Genomic DNA, 26,397 nt, shown 5'->3' on the forward strand with positions numbered 1-26,397 from the left:
AAGCAAGATCCCTATTTAATTTAAACACATATGATACCAGTGATTATATCTAAGTATGGTATTTTCCAAATTTATCTTTTCTGTTCACAGTGTTAAATATTTTTTACAATAAGAAATTTCTGTAATTGGAAGGAAAGCATAGTAAATCTTATTTTATAATGAACTAAAAATCTTTAAAATATCTAAGTAAATATAAAATCACATGGAAGTTTAATCATATGATACTAGCATTGGTAAAAAGTGAGAAGGTGGAAATCTGCCTTCCTCTATGATCAGCAGCATGATTTATGATTAGAGTTGGATTTCTATCCAGTTCTGGCTAATTAACTGATCAGAGCCTTCATTCCTGGTCAAACTAGAAATCATAATAACAGTGTATTTTTATGTAGGTATTTCTCTTAAGGGACAAGTTTTTATAGCATAGCATAGATATAACAGGATTTTTTAATTAGAAGACAGAATTTAAATCATAAAGCAGCCCATCCCTGGTCATAAAATGATCGAGAATTAGGAAATAAGCTCCTTTCTGTGAGCCACTTTTGCTTTTTTTTATTATAACAATGAACGAGGAATTGATGAGTATACCTAAGCAGATTAAATGATACCTGTGTTGAAGATGATAAAATTAAGCTAAAATGTAATTAACTTTGAACAAAAAATGAATATAGTCTAATCATGTTGACAAAGGATATTTGTTTTATGATTATACATTTATATTTATTAAAACATCTGGTTGTTAATAATTCTAAACCCTTGCTTAAAGGAGTTGTTTTTAAGATATTATCTACTATATAATGCTTCTTAGGAATACTTCTAACACAGTTTATCAGCATGGATTACATTATTCCTTTCATATTAGCAGCATCATATCAGTAATGTTGGTGAGCTGATAGGAGTTTTGCTTCCTACTAAAAGTAATCATTCCTGAAAACATTCCTGTAGATCACATCAATTACATATCAATGATAAATAAAAATCATTTTAGAGGATCGACTTAGTTATATCCTTGTAATGTTTCTCTGCAGCATCTATTATAGTCCCTTGCATCCAGCTGGTGCTTAATAAATGTGAACTGATACACTGACTCAACTCCTTTTCTAATTAAGCACTTAGGGCATCATGTGCCCACTGATTGAATTGCACTACTGTCTTTCTTCATCTTCTAATCATTAAGGTAATATTACTGAATAATGGTTTTCTAAATTGTAATTTTTAAGAGAAAGTCACTAATACAATTTAGTCCATTTATATATGTTTGCACATACATTCTTTCTTTCTCTCCCTCCCTCTCCTCTCTATATGTACACACCATACCAGCTATATTTGTGGTATACACAAAAGAGTCTCTGCCCTCATGGAGTTCACAATCCATCTGTAACCTAAATATATTGAAGGAAGAGAGGAGGGGAGGGGAAAGAAAGGAAACAATGAAATAGTTTGCAGGAAAGCTGCTCTTCAAGGGTCCAAGCAAAATTATTTTCATATATAAAATTTTCAAAAGTGTAAATTATGGTGAAACATAATTAGAAATCTATTATAATGTATTACATAATTAGAATGTAGTTATTACTCAATGTTTTGCCCAGTAACATTTTGCATGAAAAACCGTCTAGTATCAAAAAGATGCCTAAACAAACACAAAAATATTTCCTTTGAAAAATTGCAATATTCTTTACTAATATAATATTCCAATATGTTTTACTCTGTCTAGACATACAAGAAAAAAAAATAGAAAGCCAGATAAATCACAAATTTAAATCTCCATTTCAAGGAATGCTTCCTTCTGAACGTTAATGGGCACCTCTTTTTTTCCTGAGATTGATTTTAGGATCATTGTGAATTAGTGAGAAAGATAAGAAAGCCTTTTGTCTTAAATAATTGCCTCCTTTTCCCAGAATTTTTGTGGAAGAAATTATTTTGCAAATACAATGCCATAAAGATTCCAGTTTTCCTCAAAATAATTTATCTATGAAAAAGTTGTATCTGTATATGTGTGTACATGGAAACGTGAAAAACTATGCTAAAATCCATATGCTTTGTGTATGTTAAATATACTTTATAATTCAAACAAAATGCAGACTTTAATTTAGAAAGCTTCAATGCAAGAGATAGAGGTAGAAAAGCACTGTCAGTGTCATTAGGTGTGACTCATTATTTTCCAATAAAATGTTTATGAGCCTTTTAGTCTGAAGCTCTACCTTCCTAATTATTATGTAACCATGGCATGTAATAGCACCATGTCTGTGGATCTGGCCAGTATTTTGGCCTGTCATGATTGACAGCCTTAACTAATTTTTATCTTACACAGCTAATGTGATTTCATCATTAGAGTCACAAATACAACAGGGAAACCATGATGATTCAATTACTTTTCAGCTGATGATTTTTACCATTTAGCTGGAGATTCAAGTTAAATCAGCCTCTCAAATGGTCCACTTAGTGCTACAGAAATCAGCCCTTAAAGAATGATTTTCATCATACAATGGAATTTTTCTATTACCACAGATATCTCAGAGTTGTTCCTTTTTTTTTTTTTTACCTGAAACATAAAATACCAGGTTTTTTTTTCACAAGAAAAGATGAGGCTAAAGAAAAATTAGTTTTATAGCAGAAAACTACAAGGAAGGTGACATCTGGCAAGTGTGATACTTTGTTATCCTGTTAGGTTATCTCTCCTAGGCAGGATATTATTTTCAATTATATTTAAACTGAGCAATGGTCAATTATATCACATCAACTGTAGCTGTAGCAACTAGGAAAAAGTACAGATATTCATACTCTTAAATAATTATGACGAGTAATTTTAAGAACAGTGTGAAAAATAGGGTTTAATTGATAAGAGTCATTCATAGGCCAAATTACAAGGGGATGCAAAATCTACATTTAAGAAATAAGACAAAATTCAATTGGAGAAGCTTTGATTTAGGCAAACGCCAGCTACTAAAATGAGAAAAGCAAGTATAGGAAATAAGTAAAAAGAGGAGAATGAAGAAAAGGGGGTAGAAGTTAAATGAGAGAAAGTTAATGAATAAAGTTAAATGTGATAAAGCCTTGCCTTTGGAATAATACAGGAATTACTCCCTATAGCGTAGTGTGAGTTTCTATATTTATTAAAGGGGCTGCACCACTAAAGGTGATACTTGTCTTCTGTAAATCTTTAATGATGTAGAGTCCACTGTGAGACTAACTGGTTTGTAATAAAGTATATGATGAAATGAAAATGATACCAGTAAGTGCAAAGATATGGAAAAAAGTATTTGTGATGTTCCATCTAGACATATCCTTCTAAATTATTCTGATTGAAAAGTTATTACTAACAAATACTATAAAAACAGCTCATAAACAAGATATAGAATGCTTTATAATTATGTAGGGTGCTAAGTCATAAATAATAAATTATAGTTTTGGTGAAATTAAATGGAGAAAGGTTTGTTTCATAAAGTGCCATTGATATATCGATATTAGCATTATTGTATCAAAAAAGAACATTCTAGAAAAGAATATTCAAAGAAAACAGGTTCTAGAATGCAAGTTCAATCAGATAGAAGGATGGTTTACATTAATGAGGAAAGTATATATATTTTTTTTCAATGTTTATTTATTTTTGGGACAGAGAGAGACAGAGCATGAACAGGGGAGGGGCAGAGAGAGAGGGAGACACAGAATCGGAAACAGGCTCCAGGCTCTGAGCCATCAGCCCAGAGCCTGACGCGGGGCTTGAACTCACGGACCGCGAGATCGTGACCTGGCTGAAGTCGGACGCTTAACCGACTGCGCCACCCAGGCGCCCCTGAAAGTATATTTTTAATATCCTAAGGAGATTTAAAAAATTGAGGATTTCCGCTCTATTATGTAAAGAAGTAGTTGGGAAGCCTGGGTAATCAGTCAGTTAAGTATCCAACCCTTCATTTAGGATCTGGTCATGCTCTGATGGTTCATGAGATTGAGGTCTGCATCAGGCTCTGTGCTGACATCGTGGAACATGCTTGGGATTCTCTCTCCCACTCTCTGCCTCTCTCCAGCATGCCTGCTCTCTCTCTCTTTCTCTAAATAAATAAAAATAAATAATAAATAAATAAATAAAACTAATATAAAAATAAGTTAAAATAAATACAACTAATATAAAAATACATTAAAAAGAAGTAGCAATATAATAATAAAATTGCAACATGTAGCAAGAACTCAAATACTATTTTCAAACACCCTGTCATTCCATCTTTATATAAACCATGTGTGTTTGCTACTAATACTCAGGCTATTTTACATTTGAGTAATCTAAAGTATAGTGAGACCATAAGACTTGAAAATAGCCCCAGGGGTCCCAAGTGACAGAGCTTGACTTTGGGTCCCAAGTTCTTAACCTCTCTGTGCTCTTCATTTGCTTGTGACCCATTATCTTAACTATCCTTCATAAAATTATTAATTTTGGTGACTAAAACATAAAATTTCAGCTTGATTTTTTTAAACCAAGCTTAGGTAAGGTAAGTAAGTATAAATGATGCCTAAATTAATCTGGATGAAAAATCCAAATTCTTATTATATATTCAAAATATAATATTGAAGTAGTGACTATGACATGTATACCTCATGGATGTGCATAACATTTACAGTATTTAAAGACCTTACAATATAATTTCAATTGGAAACCTACAGAATTGACATTATTTAATGCCCCGTCAGAATGTATGCCTACCAATGACAAAGTTTTTCAGAAATATTTAGTATATGTAATACAGTATGTTTCATAAATTCTTACCAAGTATTTCACTTATTCTGCTACTTTGGCTTTTAGAAAATAGTGCTTATTTAGCTTCCCATTCTAAATAAGGTGGGGGAAGTGTATCGGCATAAACAAAGGAGGATAAAACACTTTAATCAGTCATTCTTTTATTCTTTTTATAGTTAGTTAAATCAAGTCACTGGAAACTATAGACACTTTTATTTTTTTTTCTTACCTTGTTACCTTAAAAGTATGACCCAACACTTGATTGTATATCTAAAACTTAGATCCAAATCTGTCAGAGTCAAATCTAGGTTTGTAGTTTTTATTTTTAATTGTGAGATGAATTTACCCTTTGCAATGCTGAAAACTTAGATATTAATTAGATCTTTGTTTTAGAATTAACATTTCTTGCCACAGCCTGTTTAGCTTTCCAACCCTACTTCTAGTCCCCAGCCCTCACCTCATACAGACTCTTAAACTGCTTCTTTTGTCTTGAACCCTTTAGTTGACTGCTCTTACTTTATTCTCACTGAACAATGTACATAGTTAGCAGTTAGGTAAATCCATCACTGGGAAAACATCTGAGTCACTATTTATTATTACATAAACTCACAATGCAGGGTTCTTATTCCTCACACTACATATATGATCATAGTATTCTCATAAAAATCAGGTCTGGGAGGGGAAAATAGTTTCTCCATCTGAAACCAGTAAAATTTTCTCATTCTTCCATTGATTTGCAAAATACTTTCTGAATACCTATTCTGTGCAAAGTACAAAGTTAACAACTTAGGGGTATAAACATACATTTCAAAAAACCCCCTTTCTCAAGGAGCTTATTGGGCATTGGAGGAAAATATACACATAATTAGAAGACATTCGGAATGAAATTAAGGCATGCAAGATCCCATTGGAGCACTAAGCAAGAGCAAGTCAATTCTGATTGGTTATCACTCAGGAAGTGATATTTAAATTGTCCTTTGGTGAAAAACAAAGTAGTGATAGGTAGTAAAAAGAATACCTAGGGAAGAGAAAAATTATTAAAGGGTAGGTGGATAATACACAAAATGGCACAGAAGTGAAAAATAGCTTTCTGTGTATATTGAACAGCAAGTAATCTCATGTGTCTGTAATCCATAACGACTTAAGCGATGAACCGAGACATGTGTCTCAAAAAATAAAATGGTACAAAATCATAGAGGTTCTTGAACTGTGAAATAAAAATTTTGGAATGCACCGTTTAAATAATGGGGGCCATTTGTATTTATTTAGTAGAGAAATGGCATGATACCCTCTTCTCTTATTCTGTATAGTTCACACCTGTTGTTTTCTTTGTCTATAGCACTTTTCTTCAGAGCACTTATAACCTCCATACTTTTATTTGGCAAAGTCCACAAATTAGCTTGTTTCACCCCTTCTGTTAAGCTTTGTGAAACTACTTTTCTTGTGATACTTTATATACTTCCCCCATTTTCCTTCCTTGTGCTCAAACTATACATCTTTTTATGATCCTTATAATTATCTCTTTTCTTCTCTTTCTCCATCACTTGACTTGAGTTCAGGGAGAATTTATCATTGGTCTTTGTATCCTCAGTGCTCTTTTAGCATGTTGCCCTCTAGGTGGTTAATACATTTCAGTTGAATGAATGCTCAAAAATGTATCTTGGTAAGAAAAAATTGACATCAGTGAGGAAAGCACACTGAATAGCCAACAGAGTAAAATAAGAGATAATAACTCAGTGGTCACTGTATTGGGAGATTATAAGAAAATAAAAGAAGAAAGTGAAGAGAGAAAGGAAAGGAGGAAACAAACAAACAAAAAAATACAGCTGTTTAGATGGGACAGAGGCATGGGACTGAGTTGAAAACGACACTAAATAACTTGGAGAAAGCTTGTACATTATCACACATGGGGTTGATTTTGCTAAAGGAAGATAGGAATTTCTTTTTTTTTTTTAATTTAAGTTTATTTATTTATTTTGAGAGAGAGAGAGAGCACAAGCAGGAGAGGGGCAGAGAGAAGGAGAGAGAGAATCTCAAGCAGGCTCCACACTGTCAGTGCAGAACCCGATGTGGGGCTTGAACCCATGAACAGCGAGATCATGACCTGAGCCAAACCAAGAGTCAGAGGCTTAACCAACTGAGCCACCCAGGAGCTTCTTTTTGATGGGTTTTATTTGATATATCTATTGGAGCATCCAGTTTTTTGGGGGGGGATGTCTGGAAAACATAATAATCCCACCTCAAAACATAAATATGGGCTACTCTATCTTTTGTGTAAAAGCCTAAAAGTTATCCCTAAGCAAGTTTGGGCTACTATGGAGCCATAACAGTGAGAAAAAAAAGCAAAAATCAACAGAGAGATAAATGTACATCTCATCCTGTTCTTTAGAAGCAATATCTAACGTTTTCCCCTAATCTTAAGATTTGGGTGTTCAAAAGTTTAAGTTCTATTTGAATCTTACTCAACTGATTCAAAATTAATTATATGTTATTTCTCTCTTGCTTTTCTGCAGTATGCTGTCTGGCTAGTCCTCTGGGTTACCTGGAATGTGTTTGTTATCTGCTTCTATTTGGAGGCTGGGGACCTCTCAAAGGTAATTTGCCATCTGATTTGCTGAGTCATCAGTAGTGTGTTAACAAGCCTCTTCCTAAGTAAGTCAGTCTCCCCCTGCTCTTGTTGCTTAGATGCACCTCGAATGAAGGTAAATTGAAAGATGTCCTCATCTATATCTCTGCTTTTCTACCATGAAAGATATGTTTCAGCTTGTCACAAAGTGTGCTTTTATTATTTTAAGCAAAACCAGTGTGAAATAATGATTATTACAGTGGCTATACTGTGTCTTTTAAAACATTGACTTAGGAGAAATTTCTGAAGCAGAATAGGAATTTTTTCAGAGATAAAATCCTAAAAATTTTTGGAATCACCTCATTGCTTATTACTTTGCTAAAAGTTTTCTTGCTTGGACCCAAATAGCAATGCAATAATTCAAATAATTAATGGATTAATGGATTATAGTTTAATAAAATTGTTACCAGAGAGATTTAATAAATTATATAAATGAATAAAATGTTCCAATATAATATAGGAGAGCCTTAAAATACTTGCTTTTCCACTTAGGTTTTTTTTTTTTTTTTTTATGCTGTCCTCATGTGAGTGTGTTTATGTTTGCTTGTATACGCGAATTACCATCGTATTTCTAACATGAATGCTTTTACTGTTGAAATACTGTAGTTTTTAGATCTCTAAAACCAGCATCTTTCTTCTATTGGAATGCAATTACTAGCAAATAAGCAAAATGAGATGATTCATTCAAAGTCATAGTAAATTCATTCAAGTAGTAGTAAATCTTGCGTAGACACTTGACAGAGTTGCAAACTTGTTCTTCTTCATATTAACTTTTAAAGACAGACTGTTCTATAGCCTTTCCTTATTAAAGCATAAAAACCCTGAAAAGATATTGACATTTTTAAAACCCAGAGATGATGACTTGCTTTAAAAGGTTAAAGAGCTAAAAAGTGGCCAGGAAACACCCTTGCGGGGCTTTTATATCTCAGAGGGTAGGGAATGGGGATAGTGATAGTACACATTTATAATCTAGCTTACAGAAACTTCACAAAGCACTCTGAGCATTTTCAAGGATGTTTGTTATTTCCCTGTGATATGGCTTTATATCAAGTATAAATAATCTTGCTTATTTTGTTGAATGGCAAATGATGAAGGATAAAATAAGAGGGTGACATTATGGCATGAGATAGAACCAAGGCTTCTGGAACCTGTGGTTTTATGATCAGATTTTGGACAAGTCCTCACTGAGGTCTGCGAAATCTGCACTGGTAGATGGCATTTCTGTGACTCTTGCCAGACATTGTCCTCCATACTCTTGGCAGCAGCCGGTCTTTTCCAGAAAGCTGCTGTGACCAATGAAAAGAAATTGTTCAGGTGACTGTAGGAAGGACACAGACAAGATAGCTGCTTAAAACTCACATTTCCTCTGTACCAGAGAACCATACCTGCTTCCTAAGACCTGAATCACTTACCCAATTTATATATCCCCACTGCTGTATAGTGCACTTTGTTCAAAGAAATTCCATACTAGAATGACTTCTCAATAATAATTTTAATTTTGAATAATCACCCTAAAAATAAACTGGTAGGCAGGTATTTAGGTATATTAGCTGAGTAAAATGATCTGGCAGATCAGAGTTTACATATATATATTTGAGCCAAGCTGGCTGTACAAATGTTCTGTAATTTTGCTCACTGCTCCACATGATAACTGCAGGCACAGAATAAAGCTTGTGATCTCCTGACCTTGGACATGGGCATTGAAACCACAGCAAGGGCACATCCTAAAACATTGCAACTCAAGACTAAGAATTCTTCTAATGCATACGGTCAGGTAGTGTCTATCCCTTGGAAATGAAGTAGTTAATATTTCCTTTTCTTTTCATCTTATAAACCAAGGCAAGACTCTGCAGGGCCCATGAAAATTTAATAATTTCCTTTTAACAAATAATCTAAAGGAAAACCATAAAGGAAAGAGTTATATAGTTATCTGTACCAGATTTTTCCCTCCCTTTCCCACTCAAAGGATTTGAGAAAGGTGTGTTTATACCATTTAATTCTTTAGCTTCTGCAACTGCCTCACATTCTTCAAGTAATACAGTGCCAGAATGAAGCAATGTGATTGAAAAATGTACAGATATATGAAAACTCAAAAATAGGACTCCTGAAACTGTTGATAATACTTAGATTATAAAATATAAACTGTTTTTTCCTAACTCTACCAAAAATATAAAAATAAAAATAGTTTGGCCGTATGAGTGGGCCAGTTTGTTTGAGGCTGAGGGAGAAATATGGGAAATGGAATCAGGGAGAAAATTCTGTAGTCTTTTTATATGTGAAAGAAGTGTATTAATTTCCATAAAACATTTTGTAAATAGATGACATCTTCAGAACAAATATTGGCAAGAAGTGATAAAAAAAAAGTGGTAAAATAGTAAGGCAACTTTAATTACTTGTTAGAGTTTAGAATTTTGTGTTGTCATTTCCCACAGTGTCTTTTCTGCTAAACTACATGTACTTTATAAGCAATACAGAGATTAGAGTCATTAACCAACCCAGTATATATACTAAACAAGAAATGGCTTATTTGCAATAATATGATACACAGGACTGACCTGTTTGATCTTCAGTTTCTCTAGTACCTATAGTTGCATAGGTAAAATATTTTGTTTATCAAAAATTCTGTGTAGGGGCACCTGGGTGTCTCAGTCAGTTAAGCGTCCAAATTCGGCACAGGTCATGATCTCACAGTTCTTGAGTTTGAGCCCTGAGTCAGGCTCTGTGCTGACATCTCAGAGCCTGGAGCCTGCTTCAGATTCAGTGTCTCCCTCTCTCTCTGCGCTGTCTCTCTCTGTCTCTTAAAAATAAATATTAAAAAAATTCTGTGTAAACCCAACATTATTAATCTATCAATTAATATATTTTGATTACTATTATGAGACTTAGAGAAAATAAAACTAATCAAGCAGAGAAACTGCTTTTTAAAAATTTTATCTGTGAAATTAACAAAATAATGGGAATTAATGTAAAATAGTACATGACATAACACCAAATAAGCATGTATATTGCATAATAATTATTTCCATGTTATTTACATTAATGATTTAGACACTAGTGTTAAAACTAAATAGCCTAATGCAACCTACATTGTGGTACTTCCTGGGTTGATATTTTAAGAGATGTTTTATTAAAACACATTGATGACAATATGAAATAAGTTTTAAATAGTAATACATAGAGAAAATAGATAGTGGTCTTCTGGTTATCTGTAAAAATCTGTGTTTTGGGTTTTTTTTGGATGTGATACAATTATAAATTATTTCTGAGGCTGAAATTACGTTCTAACATTTTTGTTTATATGACTATTGAGCTCTTAGTTTCTACTTTTTATAATTTATGGGGCAATATTGGGGAATGATACACCTGTCTTTAGAAGTAAATTTACAGGGGCACCTGGGTGGCTCAGTCAGTTGGGTGTCTGACTTCAGCTCAGGTCATGATCTCACAGTCTGTGAGTTTGAGCCCCGCATTGGGGTCTGTGCTCACAGCTCAGAGCCTGGAGCCTACTTCAGATTCTGTGTCTCCCTCTCTCTGCCCCTCCCCTGCTCATGCTCTGTCTCTCTCGGTCTCAAAAATAAATAAAAACATTAAAAATTTTTTAAAAAAAGAAAGAAATGTACAGAGCATAAAGGAATAAGTTTATTTTACTTAACACAACCCAACTTGTTTGTGTTTTATCCTTTGAGAATCAGGATGCAGGTACATATCTCTCAGGCTTCATTATATTATCAGAAACTTACCTAGTTAAACATAGCCTAAAGCAATTAATTATACCTAATGATACATCTGTTTCAGAATGAACACATTAGTAACTTCTAGAAAGGTGTCATATTTTAATAATTTTGATAGTTGCTTCTGAGATCTACATATAAATTTTCATTTTAATAATTTGATATATTAAAAAGCCATGTAAGCATATGGACTATTTAAGCTTTGGAGAATAGAATTGCACTCTTGCAAATATAAGAGACAAGGAGAAGATAAACTGTCACACACTGTAGGCAATAGGAAGCAAATCCTTAAAACCAGATGTAAGTATTGTGTGGAAAAAATGCAGTATTGCAACAATCCCACTTTTATTTCTTCTGTAAAAAAACGTATTCATTTAAAGAGGTCTCTGATATTTGGATATTTTCTGCTCAATGAAATCATTGCTTACATCAAAATTTGCTTTTACAATTTTGTACAGAAAAAGATGGTATGGAAAGGAATCTGCTATAATCATTTTTAATTTAATTAGTTCAATTTATTAGTTCAATCTGATAATTTATTCAAGACTAAATTTAACAAATATAAGGAGGAAAACTGAATCATTATTTTTTTTATTTTTCCTTTTCTTACTGTAAAATGTATATAGTCTAAGAAAACTTCAATTAACTATTACTAAACTAATTAGAAAAATGTTTACTTCCCAACCATCCAAGTAGATTTTGCTTTAGGATGTAGAATAAAATGTCCTACATGTTATTGAGAGTTGAATATAATGTAATTTTGCCCGTCAAATAGAAATAAACCAACCTATTGTAATTTGGTAAGTCACTGCCTCTCTTCTCTTGTTTTTCCTTAATAGTGTATTGAATTAAGCTGCTTATTTTCTTACTTCTTCAGTTCTCTTTGCTTACTTTTCCACTTATTTTTAATACCCCTAAAGTGAGGAGTAAGGTCCTTGAAACTTTTTACTTCTCTGTCTACCTTCTTTCACTTGAAAATGCCATCCACTGTTATAATTTAAATTATCATGTTTACACATATATCTACCAGATTTATATCTTCAATCCTGACTTTGTTGCTAAGTTAAAGTACCACATCTCCAACTTCCTGTTGGTATCATGTCAATTTCATTGTCATCTTAAATTTAAGATGTCCAAGAGTATTTTTCATTATCCCCGAAGAATCCAACTTTCTTAATTCACATCTTAGAGAAGAAAATAAATGGCAAATTCTACTTTGAAAAATGTATAAAACAGAAAAAAATATTTTGGCAGAGGGGGTCGACAGAAATATTTATACATTGACTATGAGATGAAGCAAGAAATAGACTTTTTAAAAGAAGTATAGTGTTTGTGTGTGTATATTGTAACCTTCAGTCACCAACAAGTCATAAACAGTAAAAATCTTAAGTGATGATACTCTGGAAAGGTAAGAACCCCCAGACATGAGCTGACATTTTAAAAATGCTGTGTGTTGGGGACATTTGCTGATTCTGATTAGGTAAGGAGGCTAAGAATCCAGGCTTGGAACCCATGGTTAATGATTTCTGGGATTTGTAATATCAGCATGGCTTTCAGGGAAAGGGCTTTGAGCATGTGGACAGTTTGTTGTTGTTGTTGTTGTTGTTGTTAGGAAATCAGTGAATTCTATAAGACTACAAATATAAATAGAAAAACTAAAAAAGCAGAGTAAAAAAAAAAAATTGGCAGTCTTACAAAATGGAGATGGAAGATAGGAGAAAGGCTGTATTGAATACCCTAGACTTAGAGTTGAGAAATCTAAACTGAACTAGGGGCAAAGGAGATGTACAACATACTTTACCAGGGCTAAAATCCAGGCTCAACACAGCACAGCCCTTGATTAAAATAAAATAAGCTGATCAGCCATTGCTTCATCTGTCTCATTGAGGAGAAAGGGAAACACTTCAAGAGAAAGATAACATTATCTTAATCTTTACAATTTTTTTTTCTTTTTCTTTTTTTTTTTTTTTTTGGTACATGATATCGGGCAATTAAAAATTCCTATGCAGGGGCGCCTGGGTGGCTCAGTCAGTTAAGCATCCGACTTCGGCTCAGGTAATGATCTCACAGTTCGTGAGTTCGAGGCCCACATCGGGCTCTGTGCTGACAGCTCAGAGCCTGGAGCCTGCTTCACATTCTGTGTCTCCCTCTCTCTCTGCCCCTTCCCTGTTCATGCTGTGTCTCTCTCTGTCTCAAAAATAAATGGACATTAAAAAAATTAAAAAAAAATTCTATGCATGCTAAAAGAGAAAACCTCATTAATCAGGATGAAGAAAAAAACAGACAATTGAGACAGACCAACAGATGATGCAAATACTTCAATTACCTGATAAGGACTTAACAAAACCAATATGTTAAGGAAAATAATGGTCAAAAGTGGACATAAACTATTTAAAGAGGAAGAATTTACCCTCAAAGAGCCTGGATCTATATAAAGAATCAAGTGGGAATTCCAGGACTGAAAATATAATATTTAAAAGCAATAATTCATTAGGTGTATTTGTTAGTAGATTTGAAAGATTAGACAACAAGATTGGTAAACTGGAGGATAGGTTAATAGTAAATATCTGAACCAAAGCACTGAAGTTAACATAACACAAAAAGAAAAGGATGTCAGAATAATATAGGACTGTGTGCTACAGGCTCAGTATACAAATATTGAATTTCCAGAATAAGAAAAGAGATATAGTTGGACAGTAGCGATATTTGAAGGGACAATGACAGAGAGTTTTCCAAAAGTGATTAAATACATGAACCCACAGATTCAAGAGATTTTCAGATCTCAAGTGGAATAAATATCAAGAAAACCACATTCAGGTATAGCCTAGTAACTCCGTTGAAAATCAAAATCAAAGAGAACATCTTAAAAGCCATCAAAGATGAAAGAGCCGTTGCCTTTAAGGAAACAACAAAATAACTGACAATCAAACTTTCACCAGAAACAATGACTCCAGAAGGCAATTGAATGTCACCTCTATAGTACTTTAGGGAGTGCCTGGGTGGATCAGTTGGTTAAATGCCCAGTTTGGCTCAGGTCATGATCTCAAGGTTCCTGGGTTCGAGCTGTCTGTCAGGCTCTCTGCTGTCAATGCAGAGCCTGCTTCAGATCCTGTGTCTCCCTCACTCTACTCCTACAACAGTCTCTGTCTCTCAGAAAGAAATATTTTTTTTTACATAAAGTACTTTATAAGTGGAAATCTCGGGGTGCTAGGGTGGCTTAGTTGGTTAAGCGCCCGACTTTGGCTCAGGTCATGATCTCCTGGTTTGTGAGTTTGAGCCCCACGTCGGGCTCTGTGCTGACCGCTCAGACCCTGGAACCTGCTTCAGATTCTGTGCCCCTACCCCCAACCCCCATGCTCTGTCTCTCTCTCTCTCTCTCAAAAAATAAATAAACATTAAAAAAAATTTTAAAGTAGGAATCTAGAATTTCATACCCTGCAACAATATTGTTCAGCAATAAAGGTAAAAGAAAAGTATTTTCAGCTAGGAGGAGCTAAGGTAATTTATTACCAGCAAACATGCACTAAAAGAAATAGTAGGTGTACACTTATGATGAGTACTAATACGTGTTATGTTAACTAAGTGGAATTTAAATAAAAACTTAAAAAAAACTAAAAAGAAATACTAAAGGATGTTCTTCAAGTAGAAGGAAAGAAAGTACCCAGAAAGAAAAATGGAATTTCAGGAAAGAAAGTTAATAGAAAGGATAAATACATGAGTTAAAAACAATGCAAAATCATAATAAGAAAGTCTTTTGGAATTTAAATGTATATAGAACTAAAATGCATACACAATTGTGGTAGAGTCCCTCCCTAAGGAATATGGTGGAGGCCTTCTCAGAACAAAGGGAGGCAATGTGCAACGTGGCCCAATCAACTCCTATACACATATGCATAGCTTTGACATGAATTAGTAGCTTGGACTGTGTCCAATCAGACTATATGTATCACCATATATGGGAGATAAAGAAGTAGAAATTGCATAGAAAGCTATACCCTGCTGTGCTCGGGACTCAGCCTATTTGGGTCTTAGCTCTCTGAGCCTATAACAGCACAAATAGTTGCTTCCTAGACAAAAAAGCTGTGGTGTCCTGTTTCTCTGTACAAGAATCGAGCTACACAATAACACAAAAGGTAGAAACTTTAAGTGTTCTAAGTTTCTAGTATTAGCAAGGAAATTGGTAAAGATAATATTTATAATAGATTACAATATTTCAATAATTATATTGTTTCTGGTATAATGACTAAAAGAAGCATAACTGCCAAAAACCCAACTATAGATGAAAAAATCAAATAACAGAAATAATTTATTAACCCAAATGAATTTAAGAAATGAGAAAAACTGACGAAAAAGAAGAAGGTGAACAAGAAAACAAATATCAAGATGGATGCTATAATGTCAAATATATCAATAATTGCATTAGATGTAAACTACTTCACTTAAAAGACTGAGACTGTCAGTCTGGATAAGGACACAAAACCTAAGTGTATACTGTATATAAGAGATACATCCTAAGTACAAGTATTTAAGTCTAAAATTAAGAAAACTAGAACATGTGTACTGTGTACACACACACAAAACATCATGTAATTCTAATATCGGAGAAAGTAGTGTTTAAAGCAAGAAACGACACTAAAGACAAAGAGGGTATGCTATAATGATAAAAAGGTCAATGCCCATGAAGACATTGCACTCAGTATTTCTGAATAAAATAATATAGCTGCAAAAAATCTAAAGCAAACCTGGATAGAATTAAAAGGAGAAACAGCCATGTCCTCAATCACAGTGGTAGATTTTTAACTCCTGTCTGAATGTATCAATCGGGTCAAAATTCAAAAAGTATATAGAGTATCTACACAACACAACACACTTAATAAACATATGTAGAACATACCTACCTATGTAAAAGGATACATATTATTTTCAAAGGCACAAAGAATATTCAATTATAAAATGAGTCTTTTCTGTCTTTGGAGGAAAGTCAAAATATAGGATTATTTGCAATTATCCAGCAGGTAGTCTGTGATCAATGTGGAATAAGCTAGAAAATCTGCTACTATTTAGAAAATAAGCAGTCCACTTCTAAATAACCTATAAACCCAATAGGTTGGGATGGAGATTAAAAAATATTTTGAGCTGAAAATCTGGGGCAATGAAGGTAAAGCAATGCTTACAGTAAAACATATGGCTTTACATGGAGATGTTAACAGAGAAGAAATGTTAAAAAATAATGATCTAAGCTTTTATACCCAGAAACTAGTAAAGGAACAACAGTTGAAACCCCTCAAAAGTAGAAGGATTGAAATAATGAAGAGACCAGAGCTCAATGTACAGATAACAGAAAAAAAACATTAGTAAAGCCAAATTAGTTTCCTCAAAAATATTAATAAAAGTGTTTAAAACCCTATCAAGAGAGATCAAGGAGAAAATATAAGTAAATACACATTTTGCTAATATCACAAAGGGCCCCACAGATTAGATAGAGTGTATTATGAACAAGGTTAAGCCAGTATATTGGACAATCAGGGTGAAATGGACAAATTCTGTGGAAGATACAGTTCGAATAAATTTAAAACCTAAATAATCTTATACATTACAAAAATTGAATCATTAGGGGTACCTGGGTGGCTCAATCAGTTGAGCATCTGACTCTTGATTTCAGCTCAGGTCATGATCCCAGGGTGATGGAATTAAGCCCCACATGGGGCTCCACGCTGAGCATGGAGCCTGTTTAAGATTCTCTCTCTCTCTCTCTCTCTCTCTCTCTCTCTCTCTCCCTCTGCTCCTCCCCTTCTTGCCCTCTCTCTCTCTCTCTTTCTCTCTTTTTCTCTCTAAAATAAAATAAATAAAAATTGAGTCATTAATTAAAACATTTTGACAGGAAAAAAAAAAAACTCAAAACACTTCAGCTCCACATGGCTTATCTAGTGAATTGTTAAAGACATTTAAGAATGTTGTAATACTGATCTCACACAAACTCTTTCAAAGAGTAAAGTGGGCTTGCCTCCTATTTTATCCTATGAGGCCAGATAACATTGCTTATGGGAGATAAATGAGATTGTCAAATGATGTATACATTACTGAATCAAAATGTAATATAGTAAATGAGAATTTAAAAAATGCTAAATGTCTCTGTATAACTTTATAAGTGAGTTAGTTTTCACACAGTATTATAATATTTATTTACATTTCCATCTTTCCTACTAAACTTCAAATTGCCAAAAGGCCATGTATCATCATCATTATTCAGGAGAATGTCTGCCATTGACTGCCACTGTAGTTATGTCTACTACATAACAGCGAGGAATTACAGAATCAAGAGCATTTTAGATGTTTATAAATAAGCCTATCTGATACGTCATAAAACAAATGCAACAAGTTGCTCTGATCAATATGTTCTAAGTATGTGTTTACTTAACTGTCCCTTCTTCAATATAGGGATCATGTTTTATTCATCCCAGGGCCAAAGGAAATGGCAGACATATGAACAGTGCTCACTGGAATGAAATCAAGTCTTAAAAGTGTGGAATTCAGTAACTAGTTCTAACTCGACCAAATAAAGCTCCTGGAAGTGTTACCTTCTACTCCACTATTGCATGGCTAATGGAATCAACATCTCTCAGAGCTGGCCCAGCACTCTGTGCTGGTAACAAGCACAAAGAAAGTAATCCAAGCAACTGGCCACCAAGATCAGTGTTTTTCAAGATAAAAAAATCATAGGACTCACCTGAAGATCTTTTTAAAATACAGATTCTGATTCCTTTGGAGTGAGGCCCGAATTATTTCATCTCTAATAAATTCCTGTATGATATTTCAATTTGTCCATTAAACATACTTTAACTTGGAAGACTTAGATTATCCAGAACTTTTTTTTTTAAGTTTATTTATTTATTTTGAGAGAGACAGAGACAGCACAAATGAGGGAGGGGTAGAGAGAGAGGGAGGGAGAGAGAGAGAGAGAGAGAGAGAATCCCAAGCAGGTTCCTCACTGCCAGAACAGAGCCCAAAACAGGACTCAAACCCAAGAAGCCATGAGATCATGATGTGAGCTGAAACCAAGAGTCAAGACGCTTAACTGACTGAGCCACTCAGGCACCCCTAGATTATCCAGAACTTTTAAACAGAGCATGAGGAGAGTTCCTGTTTTCTGTCTGTCCTTTGAAGCAAGGATCCCAGTGTAGATCTTGATATTTGTGCATATCCAAACTGGTTACCTGATTTAGTACTTGATAGTGATTCTAACCAAGGTATCAAGTGAAGAAACAAAACAGATCTCTGGGAAGAATTTGTGGTTAAGTTCAACCTTTAATACCCAAGTCATATGTAGCCTTCCTCTGTGTGGCAAATACTTTCCAGAAACCTCCCCATACCTTTTCCATGATGGAGCTGACTAGCTATACCTCTAATTTTAGTTTATTTGTATAATTTCTTTATTATTATGATAAATGATTTACAGAAGCTGAGGAATCTTATGCCCAGAATAATGAAGCTATGGTATGCTTAGTGCAGCTCTGATTGAGAACTAAAGTCATATCTGAGAATTCCCACTTAGAGTTTGGCCCTCTTCTGTGATTAAAACAGTGAAAAACCATTTCACAATTCTGCTGTTTCTTTTCATGAGTCAACATTCTCTCTCCACTAGAACTAGATGACATCTGCAGTTTCTGTGACTCTAGTAAATTAACTGCTTTAGTTTATACTTTTTTTTAGTTTATACTTTCTTAATGTGATGTCTTTCCTGCTTGTGGATACTCCCTCCAAATGCCCGTGTGGGTATGAAGAATCCTATCCTGTCTTTTGTGGGACTTAAACATGTTTTGGATATTGAAAGGAGGACCTTTCACACGGAAGAGTCTGCATGAGTATTAGCAAAGTTTTGAGCATGAATAAGCATTATTTCTGCCAGATGATTAACAGGCATCAAGTACATAAAATGTTGGTAGAAAACCCCTGAGAGAACATGAGAATAGGCAAGTTGAGCATCTCCCTGGTGTAGCAGAATGATCTCTGGGTATTGGCTCCCCCGAGTCCCTGTACTTCTAGAGAAGTTCAATGTGTCAACCTTAGAATGCTGACTGAGCTGCAATCCACATTGCTCAGGATGTTCTGTTCATTCAAAGTCACACCCTTTCCTAAGACTTCAACTACAGCCAGTACATTCTCTTTAGGTTTCGGCTTGTATGGTCTCATCTGTTCTCTTCACAATCTGTTATTAAATATGTTACGTGTGGTTTTCCTTATCCAAACATTCTTTGTCAGTAACTTTTTATTTTCTCTTATAAATCAAAAACTTTGGTTTCAAAACTTTTTTTCTGATATGGACTTTGAGGAAGTCTTTGGGAAGTAAAAAAAAAAAAGATGAAACTCTAGCCATTTCTTTCTTTTTGCATTGCTACTACAACAATTGTAGTTCTCTCTAAAGCAATGAGGATGTCAGTGACACGCTAGGGAAAATTTGAAAAATATAAGTATCAAAAATAAAAGCACAGAGATTAATATTCCAAGATAGTATCTTTTTGGAAATAAAAGGAAAGCAGATACAAACGTGGACTATACAATTGCTATCCCTGTTTGTCTCCAAAGTCTAATCTGTAGAGATCCTCCTAGAAGAGCATTGTTTGCTGTCTCCAAAACAGTCATGCATCTATAGGCTTATTATTTACAGATCCCACGTAAAACTATGAAAATATGTTTGCATTGTGAGTTTGAGGGCTTTAAATTTAAAAAATACATATATTGTTTAATGTTGAAAACCACTGCAATTTTCTTAAAACCTTGGAACAGTTGATACACAATGGAATGATTTCCTGTTAAGTAGGTCCTAAGGTCCTGAAACAGTTGGCAAGCTTACTTGAGAATTACGTACAGTTCAGCCACATGTGCTCTCAGTCTGCAATAACCTTATCAAAAGCATATCCTTCACTGTAAACCATTATCCTAACATGACCCCTGGAACTCATTTGGAAACTAAATTGAGATCTGCAGTTGCCAAATTAGCTTTGGAGGGCAGAATGTCAATCTCTTTGTCTACAGATTCACTCAGGGACAATTGATGCTTTGATGAACTGTGGGAAATCATATAAAAATACAATTCAAGCAATACTAAATAGTGAAATAAATGAAGGGTTTTTGTTTGTTTTGTTTTTGTTTTTGTTTTTGCTTCTGGCATCCAGTGTTATTTGGCTAGAAAGAGCAAATAAGGGACTATCTTCTGTGCTTTTCTTATGGTAACTAAACTATTCTGTCCTGTACTTAAAATTTACGTTGAAAATGCAGTTGAAACTTTGGATTAGTAGTTTAGTACACTGTAGGTAACCAGGGAGCAATGTTCAGAAAATGCTGTTATTAGACATAGAACAATACAAAGAAAATGAGACTATTTAACTCTTTCCTGATCGATATGTGGATGAGTAAATTTTGAAATATTTAAGTGGTTTTATGTTCCAACATAGTACTTAAAGTGTTACTTCTCCTCTTTAAAGATTTATATTCAACAGTTAGTAAAGCAAAACGTGTATATAGCCTGATGCAACCAGACAAGCAGCTTTAGAAGGGTAGAAAGGGGAGGATGGCTCACTAATAAGCAATGATTTACAAGAATATAATGAGTTTTTCCCCTTCATTAGCACATATAACCTGCTAGAAAAATGGGTCTGAAGGTAGCTGCAGGACTCCAGGGTTTTCACACTCATAGATAGTATATTATGTATAAAAGTGATGTCATTATGAGGTATTTCAAAAATTGTCATCTTTTTCATATTGTAAAAATTAGGCATTTTGTAGCAAAGAAGCTACACTGATACCACAGGGACACTCTGTCCCTTTTCTACTCTGACAGAAAAATCTCTAGTGAAAGGTACTCAAATCTTTCATTTGAGTCACAAGTGAGATTGAGTCTGGTGCTCTCAATTAGTCCTGAGAGGGTAACCCGTATCATACAAGATGGCATACCCTGCAATTGTTCCTGAAGAGCTCCATAGATAGCTAGGTGCTTGGAAGGACTGGGACCCTCCCAGGGGTGTGCCCGATACCCCAGATTCATCAGGCAGCATGCAGCATGGATGGAATGGAACTTTTGCACTCTGATTTTATGAGCACTAAAATTAATCCATTAAGCATTTTGTACATCAGACCCCCCACTACTTACTTTTTAATGCATTTATGTTGTATGTTAACTGTGGCATCATAGTGTGCGACATAATGAGTCCAATTCTTCTTGTCTTCTTGCTTCCTGTTTCCTTCTTCTCAATGGAAAAAAAAATAGCTGGGTTTAATATTGCCAAGTAGACAAATAATTAGTACTGCTGGATATTTTTTTCTCTTTAAGGTATTCCTCAGAAAATATAAAGCCAGAAGCACAATTTGAAAACAAAGATAGCAAAATATTATCTAATAGATAAAATGGATGTGGATGTACAGTGCAAAAACCATAAAGTGTTAATTGCTAATGAAATAATGAGAAAAGAGTGTTTCACAGCAATCTTCTGTCTCTGGAGAAATGAGCCCTCAGTCTGTGACTAATTCCATTGTTTATTACAAGTGCAAGTTGTAGCAACTCCATGGGTTTCTCTTAGAAAAGTGGGGAAAATATAAATGTGATTTACAAGGGTTATAACATTTTCCAGGTTTAGATCACTCGCCTGGTTGTAAGCATTTTATTTTGTGAATGATTCTATTCCCTTGCGAATTGCATAAGATCGAAATCTCTCTATAGGGGCACAAGTGACATAATCCCATTTGGAAAACATTGTCAAACAGTCCAGACAAAATGCAAATAGAATACAGACCCTGGTATTTTCCCTGACAACTGTGGAATTACTAAATCTGAAAATATATGAAGATTGAAAAACGAGGCAAATAAAACAATTACATTTTCAGAGAAAAGAAGAAACTAGAGTAGTTTGGGTGATACACTTACTGTTACTGCAAAAAGCTCTGGTGACAAAAGAATGTAAATGGTCACATGAAGTGTTATTCCTTGAAGAAATTTGGCTTCAGAATTTCATATTCTCACAGGATATTTGGTAATCTATATCATTATTTGACCATGTTTTGGGCCATATTTCAAATTCTGTCCTCCTAGAATGTGTTAAAAGCAAAAGCAACATGAAAAGACAACACTTTGAACAGCACATGAGGCGGTCTGTCTGTGACATCTATCACCCTCAGATCTCCAGGGCCAGTTGGATCTGCATTTCTGTTTCTGGAAGCTGTCTGCTCATTCCAGGACATTGCCTCCCCAGATAGAGGAAAGCCAGTCTTGTTGCCCTCAGGATTTTTAATGATTTTTTGTTTGTCCTAATTGATGAACGCCATTAAAAGAAAAGAAACTGAAGCTTACTTCACATTGAAACATTCTCTTGAGGAAAACATACACAGTTTGGAAATTGTTCAAAATATATAAACATGAATAAAAACAAATCACCACATGTAGTGACTTTGCATTTAATTTTCTTATATTTTCATAGTATAACCTCAGTTTATATGTCAAAATTACACGTGCCTAAATTGCTGGCAAATACCATTCCTCCTTATTCTAATTCATGTTCAGTTTTTTTTATTTGTATATCATATGGGTATGCTTCACTAAAAAACTTAATAGTATTTGTTAAAAATATTTGAACACTATAGGCTGATTTTTTTATCTGAATGAACTTAAAAACAGTGTAAAAACTCCTAATTTTTCTCGGCTTTCTGAAAATGTAGGGAGTTTGAACATTATTCTAAGTGTGATAAGACTTTAAATAGGGCAAGAATGACATTACCTAATTACTATTTATAAAATATCACCAGGACTGTTGTGAAAATATTCTGTAGGGGGAACAAGAATAGCAAAAGGAAAATTAGTTTGGACACTTTTACATGTAAATTTTTAAATGATTTGGATTGAAATGAGGAAATGGCAGTGGAGACAGTGATAATTTCATGACAATACCATTTACTGTACCATGATATTCTTGATATCATATGGGGTTAGGGTAACAGGATTTATTAATATGTTGGATGCAGGCTCTAGGAATCGAATGATCAGGTTAGAGCCTAAGCCATTAATAGAATCAAGTGTTTCCATTTATTGAGATAGAGGAAGACAGGGAGAAGATTTGGGAAAAGAGGAGTATGTGTGCAGAACCAGCTGCTATATTTCTCCATATTGTGTCTGAGCTGCCAATTAGACATCCCAAGCAATGTTGTCAAGAAAACAGTAGGATACATAGGTCTTTTATTTAAAAGAGGTACACCCACAACACACACACACACACACACACACACACACACACACACACACACAGGAATATTATTCAGCCATAAAGAAGATATTGCCATTTGTGACAATGTGGATGGACTTGGAAGGTATTATGCTAATTACACAAGTCAGAATGAGAAATACAGCTATCATATGATTTCACTTATATGTGGAATATTAAAAAAAAAAAAAGGCTCTTACATACAGAGAACAAACAGTGGTTGCCAAAGGGAAGGTAGGTGGGGGGGGATGAGTGAAATACAAAAAGAGAATTCAGAAATACAAACTTTCAGTTGTAAGTAAGTCAGAGAGATGGAAAGTACAGCATAGGGAGTATCATCAATTATATTGTAATAATGTATGGTGACAGATGGTGACTACACTTAACTTGGTGAGAATTGGGCAATGTATAAAAATGTTGAATTCATATGTTGTACATCTAAAAGTAATATAACATTGAATGCTAATTATACTTAATTTTTTAAAAAAGTAAAATATAATAGAAGTTTTGAACAGTAGACAGATTTGAGTCATCAGGAGATAAATGGGGTTTAAAGGCACATGAAAGAATGAGATCTTTTAGGGAAGACAAACAGAGAACAGAAGAGAGCTAAGGATTGTGCTTTGGGGCTCTACAACTTGACAGGTCTGGGAAAGGAGGGTCCAGACAAGGAGATGAGGGGGGAGTGGACAGTCAAGTAGGAATAAAGGCAGGAGACTAGTGCCCTAGACAGTAGGCTAAAAAATTAAGATGGAGGGGCACCTGTGTGGCTCAGTAGGTTAAGCATCCGACTCTTCATTTTGGCTCAGGTCATGATCTTCTGTTTTGTGGGATCAAGCCCAGTGTAGGGCTCTGCACTGACAGCACGGATCCTGCTTGGGACTCTCCTCCCTCTCTCTCTGCTCCCTCCCCCACTCATTTCTCTCTCTCTCTCTCTCTCTCTCTCAAATAAATAAGTAAACTTAAAAAAATTAAAATGGAGAGATGATAAATTGTGGCAAAAAGGGGAATTGAAAACAGAATATCAAACATGGCAAAGTGGGAGTTACTGTGGACTTTGAAAAAAAATTAGTGGCAATGGAGAAATAGTAAAGAAAATTTTATTAAATGAGCTGAGGTGAGAAAAATGAAGGCAGTGAGTAAAGCCAGCTTCTTCCAGGACTGTTGCTTATAAAAGACAGAGAAACAGGGCTGTAGGGAAAGAGACTCTGGGCAGGCTAGGGAGGTCTGTTTGTTTATATATGCTTTGTCTATGTGGATATTGGAGAACATTTTTATACTGATAGAAGCAGTCTAGTGAGAAAGAGAAACTCACAGTATAGGATCAGCGTTCTTGCATAGCTGAGAGAAGATGAGATCCAGGACTCAATTGGAGGGTTTGACTTTAGAAAGGAACAGGGACAGTGCATCTGTTGCAAGGAGAAAATTCAGAGGTGATGCATATGGATGCAAGCCAACTGGGAGGTTTAATAGTGAGACAGTAAATTCTCTTTTAATTGCCTCACTGTGCTTCAGTAAATAAGGCATGAGAGTGATCAATCTGAATGGTAAAGTTTTGAGGGGGAAGAAAGGGAAGTCAGGGTTTTGCAAAAAATAGGGAGAAATGGTATGGCCCACGAAAACGAACTTAACATAGATTTTCTAATAATAGTGATACAGATGTGCTGAGCCATCAACGTGGTTGTCAGGTGTTACTTAGGACCTGTGAAATTCATGGCCGCCCATGAGTTAGGATAAGCAGCAATGCTATAAACCAACATAGCCATGTGCCTGTAACTGTTACCGCATTAGCATCACGCTCTTTTGAACCAATTAAGCAAATTAGACTCAGAGAACTGACTAGTAAATGAGCTTAGTTAGCATCAGTTTTCTGTGTTGGTTCCTTACATGCAAAGTGTTAAGTTCTGTTTGTTTTTAAATAAATTATTAGTAATTAAAAGGAAACTTTAAAGTGTCCTATCATAGATATAATTAGAAATTGGGACAAAGTGTTATGTGCAAAGAAATAAAAAACATTATATATATTGGGGGGAAAATATCTGGTAACAATCTAAATACCCAACAGTAAGAAGAGTTAAACAAGTTATGACATATCCATATGCAGTTTATTTTACAGTTCTTTTCATATCAGAAATATAATTCTAAGACTATTATAATAATGAAGGTAATTCTATAGGAAAGCATTTAACACATGCAAAACACTGTCTGAAACAGCTCCTGCCAGTCTCCCCAGATCATCTGTCCCCTCCTTGCCTTGCAGACTCTTCTCCAGCATGCTGTCTTCTGCTGTTCCTCAACTGTCCAAGCACATTCTTGCTTCAGTTCCTTATTGTGTGTTATTTCCTCTGTCCAAAACCTTATCCCTCAGACTGTCTCATTCCCCACAACCCCTTTTCTTCATATAGGTCTCCAGTTAAGGGTCACCTCTTCCAAAAGATCTTAGACTATTCTGTCTAAAATGACTGAACCAGCTCTCACTCCTGTAACCCATCTTTGCCTCTAATCAGCGTACTTTTAATACTCTGGTATTACTCTTTCCATTTATGTGTCTACTTGTATAATGTCCATCTCTCCCATGAAAATGGTTTTTCTCTTTCATCTGTGTATTTTCTAAGCACTGAGAACAGTGCCAGTGGATGCTCGCTATATGTTTGTTACATAAAAAGTTAATAAGTTGATTAATTATATGAATTAATTAAATGAATATCTCATTACAATGAATTAATGAAATAATAACATTTTAATAAACTCTATAAAGATATGGCTGTGCTTTGAGATCTGTGAGATCTTCTCTTGCTCATCCATTTAGGTATTAGTAATTACCCAAAAAGAACCAGCACAGCCTCTAGATGGCAGGTGAAGTGTCCGACCAGAAAAAATATCGAGGTAGAGCAGATGAAAATTGGAAAAGCTGCTCCCTATTTAGCACAAGAAATTATATTCTCTTTTAGGTCCTATACATTCATGAGAGATGTGGTTGGCATTATCATCTTCTCTGGAAAGTAAGAGTGATAGAGAAGTCAGAAAGAAAGGGGAGAAAGACATGTTCTAATTGAAGAAGCAGAGAAA

The 26,397-nt window shown here is 34.7% G+C and overlaps 1 protein-coding gene across 6 annotated transcripts in view; it reads left to right on the forward strand.

Annotated features, from left to right (window-relative positions):
- Positions 1–26,397, forward strand: part of NKAIN2 (sodium/potassium transporting ATPase interacting 2) — a 1,006,832-nt gene that overhangs the window by 536,070 nt on the left and 444,365 nt on the right. For 5 of the 6 annotated variants that reach the window (XR_015251516.1, XR_015251518.1, XR_015251519.1 and 2 more), the window contains exon 3: positions 7,240–7,320. The exons of the other annotated variant lie outside the window; for it this stretch is intronic. Coding sequence is in view for 2 of the 5 variants with exons in the window: in XM_086707749.1 (XP_086563875.1) it covers positions 7,240–7,320 (81 nt within the window). In the remaining 3 variants the exon portion in view is untranslated. The remainder of the gene's footprint in view (positions 1–7,239; positions 7,321–26,397) is intronic. 6 annotated transcript variants of the gene reach the window in all.

Source organism: Puma concolor, chromosome B2, assembly GCF_028749965.1.
Source record: "Puma concolor isolate L17-30 chromosome B2, mPumCon1.1.hap2, whole genome shotgun sequence".
Lineage (NCBI taxonomy): Eukaryota > Metazoa > Chordata > Mammalia > Carnivora > Felidae > Puma > Puma concolor.